The sequence below is a fragment of the Apus apus genome, chromosome 13 (genome assembly GCF_020740795.1).
Source record: "Apus apus isolate bApuApu2 chromosome 13, bApuApu2.pri.cur, whole genome shotgun sequence".
Classification (NCBI taxonomy): domain Eukaryota; kingdom Metazoa; phylum Chordata; class Aves; order Apodiformes; family Apodidae; genus Apus; species Apus apus.
Genome location: NC_067294.1, coordinates 16,073,283 through 16,087,126, shown reverse-complemented (window position 1 = coordinate 16,087,126; position 13,844 = coordinate 16,073,283). Strand labels below are relative to the sequence as shown.

General features: G+C 39.0%; 1 protein-coding gene across 11 annotated transcripts in view; it reads right to left on the bottom strand.

Annotated features, from left to right (window-relative positions):
• Positions 1-13,844, bottom strand: part of RANBP17 (RAN binding protein 17) — a 143,780-nt gene that overhangs the window by 44,639 nt on the left and 85,297 nt on the right. For 10 of the 11 annotated variants that reach the window (XR_007890769.1, XM_051630974.1, XM_051630976.1 and 7 more), the window contains 4 exons: positions 11,958-12,021; positions 11,762-11,870; positions 9,157-9,260; positions 2,948-3,036 (listed from right to left, as the gene is read on the bottom strand). Coding sequence is in view for 10 of the 11 variants with exons in the window: in XM_051630974.1 (XP_051486934.1) it covers positions 2,948-3,036; positions 9,157-9,260; positions 11,762-11,870; positions 11,958-12,021 (366 nt within the window). In the remaining variant the exon portion in view is untranslated. The remainder of the gene's footprint in view (positions 1-2,947; positions 3,037-9,156; positions 9,261-11,761; positions 11,871-11,957; positions 12,022-13,844) is intronic. The other variant, XM_051630981.1, reaches the window with a different exon arrangement.

Here is a 13,844-nt window from a genome sequence, read left to right as displayed (position 1 = left end):
AACACCTGAAGCTGCTTAAAATATTTGGAAATATTTTAATGAAGTCTTTTGAGAGATCACCTAATACAACTTTAAAACAAATTTTACTATTATTATAAGTATTTTCTCTTCATCCTTTGCCAGAGGAAAACTATAAATCTTGTCTCAGCTGAATGAACACCATTTATCATATTCATTTTCTTGTCAATACAATTATGAAAAGCCTTTGGCCTTCTTCCAAGGAGCCTGATTTGCTAGAGAAACTCAATTAGTATAAGCAAGCCTGCTAGAAAACAGTCCTGTTTGGCAGCCCAGCACAGCTCCAGCATACCTGACGAGTCACCTCTAAACCATCACCCCAATAACTCAATATAATGGTAAAATACAAGATACAACTGTGTTCCCTGGGCCTCCCCCCCCTCCCTGGACCAAAAAGGACTTAAAAGAAATTATTTCTGCTCATTTTTGCCATCTACTGGACAAAAGTTAAATCCTAAACATTGTGATCAGAACAAAAAAAGAGAAGGATCTCTCAGGTGAGAGATCACAGAGTATCATTTGTTTTGATATGGACAGGGCATAAACCCCAAATATTTCCTGCAATCACTTGAGAAGTTTATCAAGACATTCTTCTACCCACAACTTACAAGTGACTATTTCTGATAGTCTTCAGTAGAGAATTAAACACAACCTTAAGGTCTATTAAAAGCTTAGCCTTTTATCCCTTGCCTCTCTGTATTGTTTATTTCTTGAACAAATGCAAGTAAATCTGATTTATTTTGGCAAATATTCTGTATCTGCAGTATTGAAATGCTAGTTCTTCATATCTAACAGAGTAAAATCTGTTTGAAAAAGAGCTTTGCTTTGCTATTAAAGCCATTTCCAAAGATATTTGTGAAACAGCAAAAGCAATAGGTTAATCAAAGGATATTGAAACTTTATATGATAAAACTGGCATCTGACCCTCCCTTCTCCTCCCATTTACCATTTTTGTCTTTATATACAGTAAATGAGAGTTGTAATAATAGCAGCTTATTCTGCTATAATGCTTTGGATCAATACCTGGACTCAGCCAAATGTGGTGAAACCCACTGAAGAGAAGTGTGCACTTATCCTCTGCAGCCACAGGTGAGGAGGCCAAAAAAGATTCGTTTGAACCTCTGCAAGGGAAAAGAAACTGAGAAGGTCTGAGCTTTGAATCCCACACAAAGCTACATGCCAATCTAGTTTTAGTGTTCATACAAAATAATTGAATCCAAAAGTTGGAGGCTGCTTTTATTTATTTGAAATTAACTTAATAAACTGGAAGGAATAAATTAAATAAAAAGCATAAATCAAGAAAGGATCCTGAGGATGGGATATCCTGGATCCTTGTATAAAAAAAAACACCTTCCTGGATGAACCAATTTATTTCAGATCGAGAGGAAGTTAAGTCTGTGATCCCTCCTTCTCCAACAGCAGAGCTGAAGTTCTGAACAGGAGAAGAGCACGATGCTCATGCTGTGCTAGGAATAACAAAGTCAAAAGAACTTGCAATGGAAGCAGCACCAATCTGATTTGATGCATCTTCCTGATTTATTATTAAGTTTTAGGGTACCACAAGCACAAACAGTACTAACGAAGTTAAATGTACCCAATGGTGCTCACTAGAAAATGAGATGCTAATTCACAGCCTGGCTTCAGTAGGGTTTTTGTTCGGGTTTTTGGGGGTTTTTGTTTTGTTTTGTTTTTCTTTCAGTTCTCTGAAACTGAAATGAAGGGATGCTTTCCACTGATTTTAAAAGAAATCAAGATGACACTGACTGACTTTCTGCAGGCTGAGCCTGCACATAGACAGAATCACTGCAGGCTTGTGAAGGTCTGAACTAGGGCTTATCTGGATGGCCAGCAGGACCCCACCACCCACCACACCAGGATGTCTGTCAGATCATACCAGGCTCTGCTGTGCAGCCTTTCAGTCCTTACATGCTAATCTCCCAGTTCCAATTATATATTGATGCATTCCTCCGTCTTAATCAGGAAGATTATTAGTGAACAGTAGAGCTTCATTATTGTCTTAAAATAAAGATATTTTTAAAAGCTTGATTTCTAGTAAAACATGTCATTTTACTAGAATGTTACTTTTTTCTGTCCATTAAAACAAACAACACAGAAACAAACAACAACACAGCCTGGCAAGAGCTAAATTATAAAACACATATTTTCATAGTTACTTCACTATATATTTCATCAGTTTGTTACTAATGTTATAGTCTTCAGACTGGATGCCTGAAGAGACAATTACAGCTACTGCTTTTATAAAAATACAAAGCATTTCTCTAAAGTATTAAGAAATACCCACGAGTATTACTGTATTTGTTGGCATAAAAATGTACCCAATATTTAAAGCAACCAGAGCTCTGTCATCATTACTTACTGAAGAAAACTACAACCTAAAGATTTGGGTTTTGTTTTCAGATGTCCATTTTCTCCCTGATCAAGAAGGCTGCAGGTGTTGGGATATTAATAGAGTTGACATAAATAGAAAGGAACTGACTAAATTAAAGACATGATTCATACCAGAGAGTGCAATCTCCCCAGACAGCGCTCCTATCGTATTTTTAAGCACTTCTGGTGTTAAACCAAATGTAGGTACATTGTGTTTGGAGTCAGAGACACAGCTTTGGTATGTTGTTTTTGTTTGTTTGGTTTTGTTTTTTTTCCTTCCACTAAAACACTCTGGATTTCTGAAGGGCAGAAAAGCACCAGGCTCTGTTTTCTAGAGGACCCAGCACCAAAGTGACCCCCTCTGCGGTCCCTCCCCAGCTAGCGGCATGGTTGCCATTGTGCTGTAATTTTAGCTGATTACACATTAGTTTCATTTAGCTTTGTTTCCTCTTCCCCACTGTGCCACACTATTAAACTAATGCAAGGGGCCTGGTATCCCTCTGTGCACAGAGCTGGTATTGTCACCGGGTAATCAGGATACATCCAGTGGAACAGCATGGAGTAGCTGGTCTTTGTGTTGAGAGCAGAGACGATCCCGCGAAGATCCCTCGCCAGCCCCACCAACATACGCTGCCAGTGGGAAAGAGACACACTAATTGATTTTCACGTTAGCACTGAGCAGATGGGGGAATCATCAGCCAATAATGACCACATAGCTGATTTTGATTCATTAGTTTAAATGGCTGGCTCGCTTATTTTTGCATTCTTGCCCCCCCCCCAAATACACAAAGATCCTTTTAACAAGCAAGTTTTACAGTGATAACATTAGCACAGTGCTTAGGATGAGTTGATATGCCAGCCTACTGCAAATTAAAGCATAATATATGAACACTCTGTATTCCAAGTTTGAAAGTGCTTCCTGTATTAATACATTTAAAGTAACACTAACAATAAAACATTAATATAAGCTTGCAGTATTTTGAATGAGGTGTAAGACTGATGCTCATAACAAGGTATAATGAAGCTTGCACTGAGATTCTCCTTGTAGGGTTATTTTAACACCTTTTTTTTAAAATAAATAGTAATTTTCCAAGTTAGGTGTCTTCAAAAAGGGACTTTTTTTTGATTACAGAAGACCATTCAAATCTTTATCTGTATTAACATTAGTTCTAAGACGATTTTTTTTTCTTAATGACTAGTGTGTGGCTTCCAGAACAAATGCAGACACCACTTTATGCATAGATAATTAGTCCCTACTAAAGGGATGTTTTCAGGATAATTAATAGACATTAATAAGAAACATCAGTGAATGAAAAATATTTCAACAATATAAGAAAACTTTTCAATTTACTTAGGCATAAATTTTGGCTTTTGATAATTAAATAGTTTTAATAAATTTTATCCATATGTTGCAGGTGGGGTTTGTACTTCCCCCCCCCCCAATAAATGGGTAAGAAATATACACAGAATCATGGAAAACAAAGCCAGTAAGGAGTTCTGTCTTTCAATCCAGAGTTTGTAATAATGTGTATCACTTGGTGCTAACACTGCAGTATTTATAGTGTTGAGAAATACAAAAGGTGAGGTTCACATATTAATTTTAATTGATCACATAAAGAGCAAATGAGGCTGATGCCTTGTTAAACTGCTAAATGTCATCTTGCACTTTTCACACACAGACCCATTAGTCCAACTGACTTGGATGGCACGCACATAGATTTAGCCAAGGATAAATTGACTTCTCTACAAAACACTGGTGAGGCTGCTAGGAGTATTTTAATATTTGCATTTCCTTTCTGTTGTGCACTGAAATGGCCTGAACTTGCAAGATGCTGCGAGGTCTCAACTCTCATTAACTTTAATGGGACTCGAAAATCACTGGAGAGGAAGTGTTCAATACAGAGGAGATGCAATATAAAACTGTAACTTTATATTCATCTGTATTTTCTACTTTGTGGGCTGTGTTGTCAGCACAGAAAGTAACTGGGTAGCAGACGTGGTGGCCAAAAGGTACAGAATTGAAATATCTCAGCAGCAACACTTGGTACCTCTTCCTGAAGGGATGCAGAGAAGCAACAATATCTACAAGGAAGCGGAAATCTTCCAGATGGATTTTGGTTCCTTCACCCTATCTAGCCCCACAAGAAAGGAGACAAGCAAGACCGAACAAAGGGAAGGCTGGAGCAGTGAAGAAGGGGAACTACAGCCCCTGGCAAGACCTGAACTTGCCTTTGTTGGAGCACACACTTGGAGAGAAAGAGCTCGGCATCTTTCCATGGTCTCTGGAACATGGATTAGAAAGAGACAACCAGCCGAACCCAAACTCCTCTAACATGCTTATTCTGTTTTTATAAAACAAACTGGCTGTAAGAACATAGTCTTCTGCAGTTATGTAGGAGAAACAGTTTTGCTGTGAGACATTAAAAACTATTAATAAGAGGAGAGCGCAACCCTCTTCAAACGCCAGTCCCAGATTCCTGGGATCCTCCACAAACACCAGGCAACTTCAGACACCTGGAATTCTCAAGAAAGGAGAACAACTACTACATAAACTACATTTCTTGGTTTGCAATACTTTCAATTCAGCTATTGTTATTAAAAAAACCCAAACCATTAACTGCACTATTCTTAAAAACAACCTCAACCTACACGCCACCCTAATATTCCTGCCCTGTAAAATCCCAGCCCACTCAGTGGTTTAGATATTATCCATCAGAAGGCAACTTTATAAAATAACTCTGCCTAGAGTTGACATTGTCCAAACAGCCCATCTAATAGCCTACAGAATCCTGAGATAAATTCTCATCCATTTAAGTCACTGCTAAAAATACCTGTCAACTAATAGGAGCAAAAAATCACCCTGGATTTCACGTTTGCTTAAGTCACATTGGATAAGGAAAAAAAGAATCCCCTAAACCATAAAATCCCAAGACAATTTAGTTTTAGTGTATTACGAGTTTTCAAATAGCATTTATGTGCATACAATTTATTAATGGCAAGCAACATTATTCACGTGTATGTCTACTTATTGTCTGTCATCCTGTGGGATTCCAAGTCCCTTGCAAACTTAACAGAGTAATTGGAAGAGTAGACAAAGCTGCTGCTTCATTCACCACGGACACCAGCCACTTCTGGGGCAAAGGGACAGCTAATAACACCACCAGAAACTGCAAAACGAGTAAGATGAGAAGTGAAGAACACTAAAGACAAGAAAGAGAGCAAGAAGAGCTTGTCAGTAGCATGTGGGTTTATCCATTGCCTTTCTTGCTAATCAAATGATTTTGTTCAAATTTCAGTTTTGAAACGTTCTTCCCTGAATGCCAGTGAAGTTTCCTTGAGATTAATTGAAGCGATGTTTAAAAGAAATTCAAGTGTTCTGCTTCAAAGTCCCAAAAGAAGATTCTCCCATGGATTTTTCAAAGGAAAGGAGCTGAAGATTTAAATATTGACAGAAAAAAAAACCCCTCTGACTTGCCAACATGTGCCAAGTGTCTGACTAAGGCAATTCAAAACAGACGAGACTCCTCACGCCGCCCACCCCCAAAACGGGCCTTGAAATGGAAGGTCTGACAGACCCTTAACTATAGTGGCACTACTGGGTGCAGCTATAATATTACCCTCATAATTCTACTATATAATAACAACAAAGGAAAAAAAAGGTGAAGGGTCATTGCGCTTTGTCTTTAGAATTAAGATGGCTGTCTTCATCCTTACAGCATACTCTTAATTCTGGAGACACGTCTTAATAACCTCTAAATAGTTCCAACAAAAGAGCCGTGTCAGAGGAATGAGCAGGCCCCAAGGTGTTTCAACTGGAGTGTTTTCATCTGCCTTTATTGCTCTATCCCTCTCCAGAATTAAGGCAATAACCTGTGATAAATTATTCAGGAACTGCTACAGGGATCAAAGCAAAATCATTCTGTTAAAGTGCTGTTTGCAACATTTGGCACTTAGTGTGAAAACTTTTAATGTGTGCAAGCTGAAAATCAAGGATTTTAAATAATTTAACAGCATGGAGTTTCTACAAACCAGCTAAAGATAGCATGTTGCTATTTAACTGCTTTCTCCTCAGATCCTTTTTTTTTCAGGCGTTCCCAGCAAATCTGATGATGTCACAACTCCAAACAAATACTCCTGAGATGTGGCTGCCCAGGCCATACAGGACTTAACTGCATTGTCAAGAGAAACCTTGAAATTCTTAGCAGAAAATCAGCCACTGCTTTAATACTGGACATTTTTCCTACTCATAAAAAAAGGTGAAGAAGCAAGTAGCAAAAAAACCAAACCAACAAACCCCAAACGATGCAAAGCACATCATTACTTAAACAGTCTTCAATTATATTTGATCTCCCTGGAAAAGAAACCTAAACATATGTTTTGTATGCAGATTTAATGATTACAAATGTATTTTGAAAAGAAAGAGCTCCCTTGTTGTGACTGTTTTTCAATGGTGTATTTCAGAAGTATTAAAAAAACTACAACAACCCCAACTCTAGCCAGTTAGAAAGTCCTAATAAAAACCACAAATTAAATGAATTTGGCAGTCCTGGACCATTTTCATAGTGATATTTTAACGGTGTCATCTCCCTGTGGATCGAATACTAAGCATTTTACTGAAGAACTGAACTGGTTTTGTTTTCAGTACTTGCAAAATGAAGTACCTGAAAGCACTTTTGCACGTATTATTTATTCATCGTGACAGAAAAAAATAGCTTTAACCTAATAAATTTCGTTTAAGAGAATTCAGAGCAAAAGTTTTGTTTATGATAAAGCAACAGATTCAGTCCTTTATCAGTGGCTTAAAGCCCCAAGTTTTCTTTATACAAATTAGACAGATGGTGCTTACAGTAGAATTTACTAAAGGTCTGTCACAACAAATGCAGCCAAGCTGCATATTTAATCACTGCAGAACCTTGTCTACCTGCAGCTGCCAACTGCTAATCCAATTTCCCTGATAAATGTGGCAAGAGACACGATCAGCAATAAAGAGCATCTAACTCCATTTTCCTGCAGGGCGTCTTTTGATGAACATTTAGGACGGAAGCAGGAGTGCACTGTGTGGCCCTGGCTCGTGGCAGCTGCATGCATTTTGAAGACACAGTTCTCAGGTTACTCACTTAATTCTGCCACTATCATTATGTTGCTATTGATCTCAGTAGCTCTTGTCTACACAGCATTACTCTAGATGAAGCTGAATCAGGCAGTTATCATGCATCAAACTTGCTCAAAAGCCTGGAGATTTCCCCTTAATTACTTGTGATTTTATTTGCAAATACCGTTAAAGTGTAATCAAGCAGTCACTTTCCAGGGTCGTTAAGAACTTGCTAGTTTAGGAATATATCACTGGCACTCCATTAAAATTTCTCTGCTAAGAAGGTTTCAGGCAAACCAGACAGGACAACAGCAAAATTATTTAATAACCTGAATCCTCACGTGGGATAAAATACAGTTCCCTACAGAAAGGTTAATGCTATCACATGACCTCTTTGTTCTGATTTTTAGGATTCTTAACTTGAAAATATGAGAGATGAATCCAAGATAGATGGGCTGGACTGTGTCTATTAAATAAAAGTTATTAAAATTAAATACGTAAAGCAACAACAAAGGAGGAAACCAGAATTAAGTCATTGTTGAAATAGCCCTAAATACTATTAAAAAAAAAATACTAGAGTAATTCAAGTGACTATTCTCAACTGTGCATCTTCTGGTAAAGTTAGAGATACACTGCAGACAAATTATTTACTAAATATTTCTAGCAAATCTGTTTATTTTTTTTATGAAAGGAAGTGGATAAACACAACGATGCAGTGTTGAAGATTCCATCATCTTTTAAAATATCAAATGAAGAATGACTCTTAGGCTTTCCTCAAAACTGCCCTGTGTAGCTGGAACAAGCACTCCAGGGTGCACTGTTAACTATTTATGCAGGGAGGGGAGAAGGGGATCTCTTTAATGCAATAGTGCTCTAATGTATTATCATGCCTGATGATGCAGCTTGTATCTAGCAAGCCTTTTTCTTCCCTAAAATATACTGTTGTTTTGACACAAACAGCTTGCTACACTTAAGGATTTTACTAATAAAACATAATGTTGTGTTAGATATTATGACTGTTGCCACAGCTGAACTGACTTGTCAAATCAATCCTAATATGGCTCCCACAGGCACATAAAAACCTTATTTAGCTATCAGTTATCCTAATCACTTTGTTCAGTTTAAGGGTGCAATACTTCAAGACCAGTTCCTATTTATACATATATGCCCAGCCATTTAATAAAGTCTTGATTTATATAATAAATTCTTGTTTGAAAAAATACTTTAAAGCAGCAGTGGTTTATCAAGTGGGTTACACGTGTCTCCTCATACCTCCAAATAAATATGTTAATATACACAAACAGGATACTTGCATGGCAAGGGAGAAGATCACAGACGAAACAGATAAGCTATCACTGAAGACAAATTTGTCCCTTTGATTATAAATGGGGATCAAACAGGGTCAATTGATCTGCAAAGCACTGAAAAATACCAAGGCCTTTAGAAAAATCTTTGTACAAAGTTTATTTAGGAGAGTAATTTGTAGCCTTTGTATCTCTACTTGCCGACATTACTAATTACAGATATGTAGGCAGGTATAAAAATACAGGTACAGACATGCTGAGACAGACAGAGATGACAAGCTTTTTCTAAATGCTTGCCCTGCTCTTAGTTTTTCCTAGCAATAATTTCTTGCCCTGTAACTGAAATAAACCTACCTTTGCTTCTTCTTGTTCAAAGCTACTGTTGAATACCTGAGTCAGACTTTCAAACGAAACCGTGAGGGGGAGCATGAAGTTCTCAAACTCGTCCTCGTCTTCACCTACAGGAAAGAAACCAAAACACAAGAGCAAAGGCATCACATCACGTTCACACTGCTGTTTGGTAGGGCCAGTCTCAGGCTTTCATAGAAAAATCTCCCTGACATCACGAGGACTTTCCTACCTCCTAAAGCAACAAAAACCTGAGGTCTGAGCTGTTTGCGCTGAGCTGTAAGCAAAGAAGACAAATTGCTGACTTGATGCAAACAACTTGTATCTGAGACCAGCAGGTCTCTGCACTGCACATCTTTCTTTTTTCATATTTCTGCTTTCTCTGTTCATCTGACAGGATTTGTTCAGTACCCTGGAAGAATATTCAGATAAGAATGTCAGGACTCAACAGTTAAAAATGTTAAGCTTAAAACTGCAACAATAAATTAGACCCTTTCATGTGTGTGCTTTGCATTCTGCTGTTCAGACTGCAGTATTTTATGATCATATTTTCTACCTCCTATCTGTTTAGTATTCAGAGTGAAGCTGCCATGGAAATGTATCTGGACTGTGTCACTGTTCATGTGACACTACTGCCTCATTTGCTTCCCAAGGTCTGAATTTATAGTAAAAGAAACAAGACGTTGTGGGTAGGGAAAAAAGAGATTGTCTTGGTTAGACAGTTGAACTATATAACCTGGAAGTCTGGACTGGTTTTGTTTTGTCGTGATGCTGAACAAGTAAGTACAAACAACAACTTTTTAGAGGTGGCAATTTGCACGAGGATTGGTACTCACACTACTTATTTTTAGGCCCTTAATGAGGGCAGCTTGTCTCTCAGATCCAGATTCCCCTTGAGAGTAATTCAGAGTAGATATTTAATTTATGTTCTTTAAAGAGCTCTTTGCTATAGGGCTTCTCCTTCTCTTCTCTCTTCGTTGGTAAAGTCTGAAGTTAGGAGGAGTCTTCTGTGTGTCAAACTGGTGGTGCACAATCAGTGTAAGCTTCACAGGTCAGTTTCTACACTTCACATACCCACCTGGAAAATGGACCCAATTCCAGCCTCTTCCCCTCCAGGGGTATTATGAAGAGCAAATCACTCCCCCCAGTAAGAATGACAGAAAAGACCAACAACAAAAAAAAACAAGGCCAGGAAGAAAAATAGTCCCAACAGAAAGCAAAACATGGATAACACATTAATCCAGATCACAACACAGAAAAAAAATATTCAAGATATCCTCAGTAGTGTCTCACTAAGCTAGGATGACACATCTTCAGAACTGAAAGAGGCAAGTATCCCCTGAGAGAAATAATTCTGATCCTGCAATTAAAACTGCCTCATAACAAAGTAAATATTTTCAGGGGAGAGGAAAGTTGCAGAAGCAGCACCAGTTCTGGCACTTCCCCAGGTCTCAATACACAGCTTTGTGACCTGAACTGCTGCCCTTTAAAGCATGGCCTTCCTGCCCAGTTTTCCAGATTGTTTTTAAAAGCAAAGGAAATACTTTCAATGATTACTGCCACTGCACTGCTCAGCCACAGTTCCAGAGCCTTCAAATGGCAATCTATGCTCCAGAACTTTCTTAAATTAGCCAAATAACTGCCTGAACCTGTGACTTGCATCCTGCACCTGCAGCAGAGCTGAAGAGGTTTAAATGCTTTGTGCTACACTGCAAAGCTACTGCTGGCAGCAGTAGGAGCTGTTGGATTTTGGGAAAATCCAATCCTGTCCATCTTGCTCCTCTGTCACCTTCTCTCTGCTCATTTCCACTGCAGCCAGTCTTTTTATTTGTTATTTCTGGGCCCTTGTGTCCTCTTCTCTGACTATTCATCCAGCCTTTTGTTTCTGTCTCCTTCCCTTGCCACGTCCAGCTCCTCAGGTGGTTCCAATACAGCATTAGTTGCTCCCCTTCTCTTTGCTTGACCAGCATCACCTTCCTCTTCCTCTCCTAGGAGCTAAACTATTTCTTTATGCATTGTGCATCCTGATGCTTTTCTCCTTTTAATTGCTTAGCAGGTTTTCCTTGGAGCAAAACAATAAAGAGCAATGATTTGCCTATGCTGGTCTAGTCCCATGTCAGCATACAGAAGTCATCTGGATGACTTTCAAGTCCACGCAGGATCAGGGCTCAACTGCCACTTGCAGAGTTCCTGGGAGAAACCTGCACAACCACAGCACAAGCAGCACCCCCTCTCACCTGGAGTGCTGTGTGTTGTGAGAAGAGAATCTCCACAGAGGCTCTATGGACACATGTCCATTCCAGACAAACCTCATTTCCCAAGGACACCTCAAGAGGTAACCCCAGGTGCATGTTTAAGTAGTTCTGGCTGACCTGCAGAGCTCTTGTCAATGTTTTTATTAAAACTTGGGTGGCTTTGTGTATTGGGAACTTGAATGAAGAAGCAAAATAAAGAAGCCCTTCTAGTAGAAGCTAGAAGGCTCTGGCATAATTTACACACCAAGCATAACGTACACACCACACAATTACACTGCAGTTTAATAACCATACAAGTTCATGGGATCACACAAGACAGCAAGGTGTGTCTCAGGGCCACGGGAAGAGGACCTTACCTAAGTCCTCCATCAGCAGACGAGTGAGAGCTGTGTAGAACACTGTCCTGCACCTGAGGTCACTGAGGCTGTAATTGTCACTGATGCCCAGGAAAGGGAAGTGCTTGCTCTGACGAAACACAAGCATGGGAGAAGTTCAGCATTCTACAACATTTACTACACCATCATGTTTTTTTACCATAGTAAGGAAACTTACTGTGTGATTCTGAAGCATGAATTTCACAGCCTCTATTTTCACAAGCCTTTTCAGGAGACTGTAAGTAGCAGGTGTTAAGGAAAAAGCAGCCTCGCAGCCATCGGGACTGGACAGACTTTCAGGCAATTTGAGTGAGGAAAAAAAAATCCTAAAAAATGTATGTTTAAAAAAAGTACCTGAATTTCATCTAGAAATACATGTCATGGAGGTATTCATTAGAACATTAAAGACCATAATCTATTATTAATTAAAGCAATTACTTTTCATGGCTTATATTCTAGTCACAAAAGAGACAAATGAACTAAATGACTTTTATAATTAAACGGAGAATTTCTGATAACAAATGATGCTGTTTTTTTCCCCAGATAGACCCATGTTATCAGCATGTAAAATAAAACAACCAACCAGTGGTTTTGCAACTGCCTGTGCTGAAGATGAGTGGCCCTTGGCAAGGGGACTGGGAGCAGCTCTGAAGTAATGACCTCAAAATGGCAGAGCTGATCTTCCAGACCTGCCAGAGACCAGGCTGCATATAGTCTACAGACCACAGGTTCTGGAGGAATTACAGTTACACCTGGTAAAATGAAGTATTTTTAAGGTTTATTTTAAAAAGCATGAAAAATCATATTAAATCAAAAGTTCAGTTTGCAAAATCCTCGTTCCAGAATCCCTGACAGTTCCAGGAGTTCAGACTTGTTTCTCAGCGTGAATCCTGCCCCAGGGCGTGAATGATGATCCTCAGGAGTGTGAGGACACACTGATCTCCTGTCTCAGATGATTCAGACTCTTGGGGTTGGGCAAAGAAGATGATGCTGAGCATTCCTGTAAGAGCCAGGCTGTTATCTGTCAGCTTTGGTGCAGAGGGAACTGCTGCCCTGAGGGATGGTTGCAAACAGGGAGCAAGAGAATGGCCAAAGCAATGGCCTGGATTTTCTGACTCCTGCTTCTCCTTCTTTTGACATGAAATTGCTGTATGACTCTGGGCAAGTCAGTTAAATACCACTGCCTCACTTGTGCATCTATAAAATGGGGATATAAAAGGCCTTCTCTTATCCAAGTATACTAACACACTTCTTCAGGAATGCCATAGGGAAATTCAAACCCCAGAGCATTCGTAAGCATTGAAGGCACCGAAGGAATGAAATGGCTCATGGGCTTGTACATCCTACAACAAATGTTATAAAACCAGGACTCATTAGTTTACTGAACACTGTTGATCCCTGGCATTGACGAAGTTCTTTAAGGAATAATCAGGATGACTGCACAATTCAGACTGTGCAGTAGTGCCTACAGTCATGCACAAACACCAGATTTTATGAATGCCCAGAACACTGATTAGTGTTACTGGGGTTTTTCCAGTGCTTGCTGCTGCTCTGCCATCCCTTCACATCATTGATGGAAGAGTTTGATTACTTTTATGGGGATAAACATTTTCCCTTTTCCTTTTAAATGGACCAGCAGTTAAAAGTGTAAGAAAAGGTTTTATAACTGCTATTGGAAAAATCTTCTAATCTCATTTTTGGAGGCTACTTTGTCAATCTATAACATTTGGTGTTACCTGGTTTTACACTGCAAAGCTACATAGTTGGGTTTTTTTCCCCCCTTGTTACAAGGGAGAACCATTTATAATGTTGTAAGCCTAACCAGGACAGGGCTAAATAGTTTTTGAGAGACTATGAATATTTTACCCCAAGTTATTGTACAAATTAAGAACAAACTGTAGTTATTTTGTTACAAAAATATACAGTAGAAAAGTTAATTATTAAAAAGAACTGAACGTGCATGAGGCAGCACTGAGGCTTCAGAGGCATAAAGGAAAGACTAACATTTCCATTATGTAAATGAATTCAAAGATATTTCACAACTGATCAGCTAGGAGGGACATAA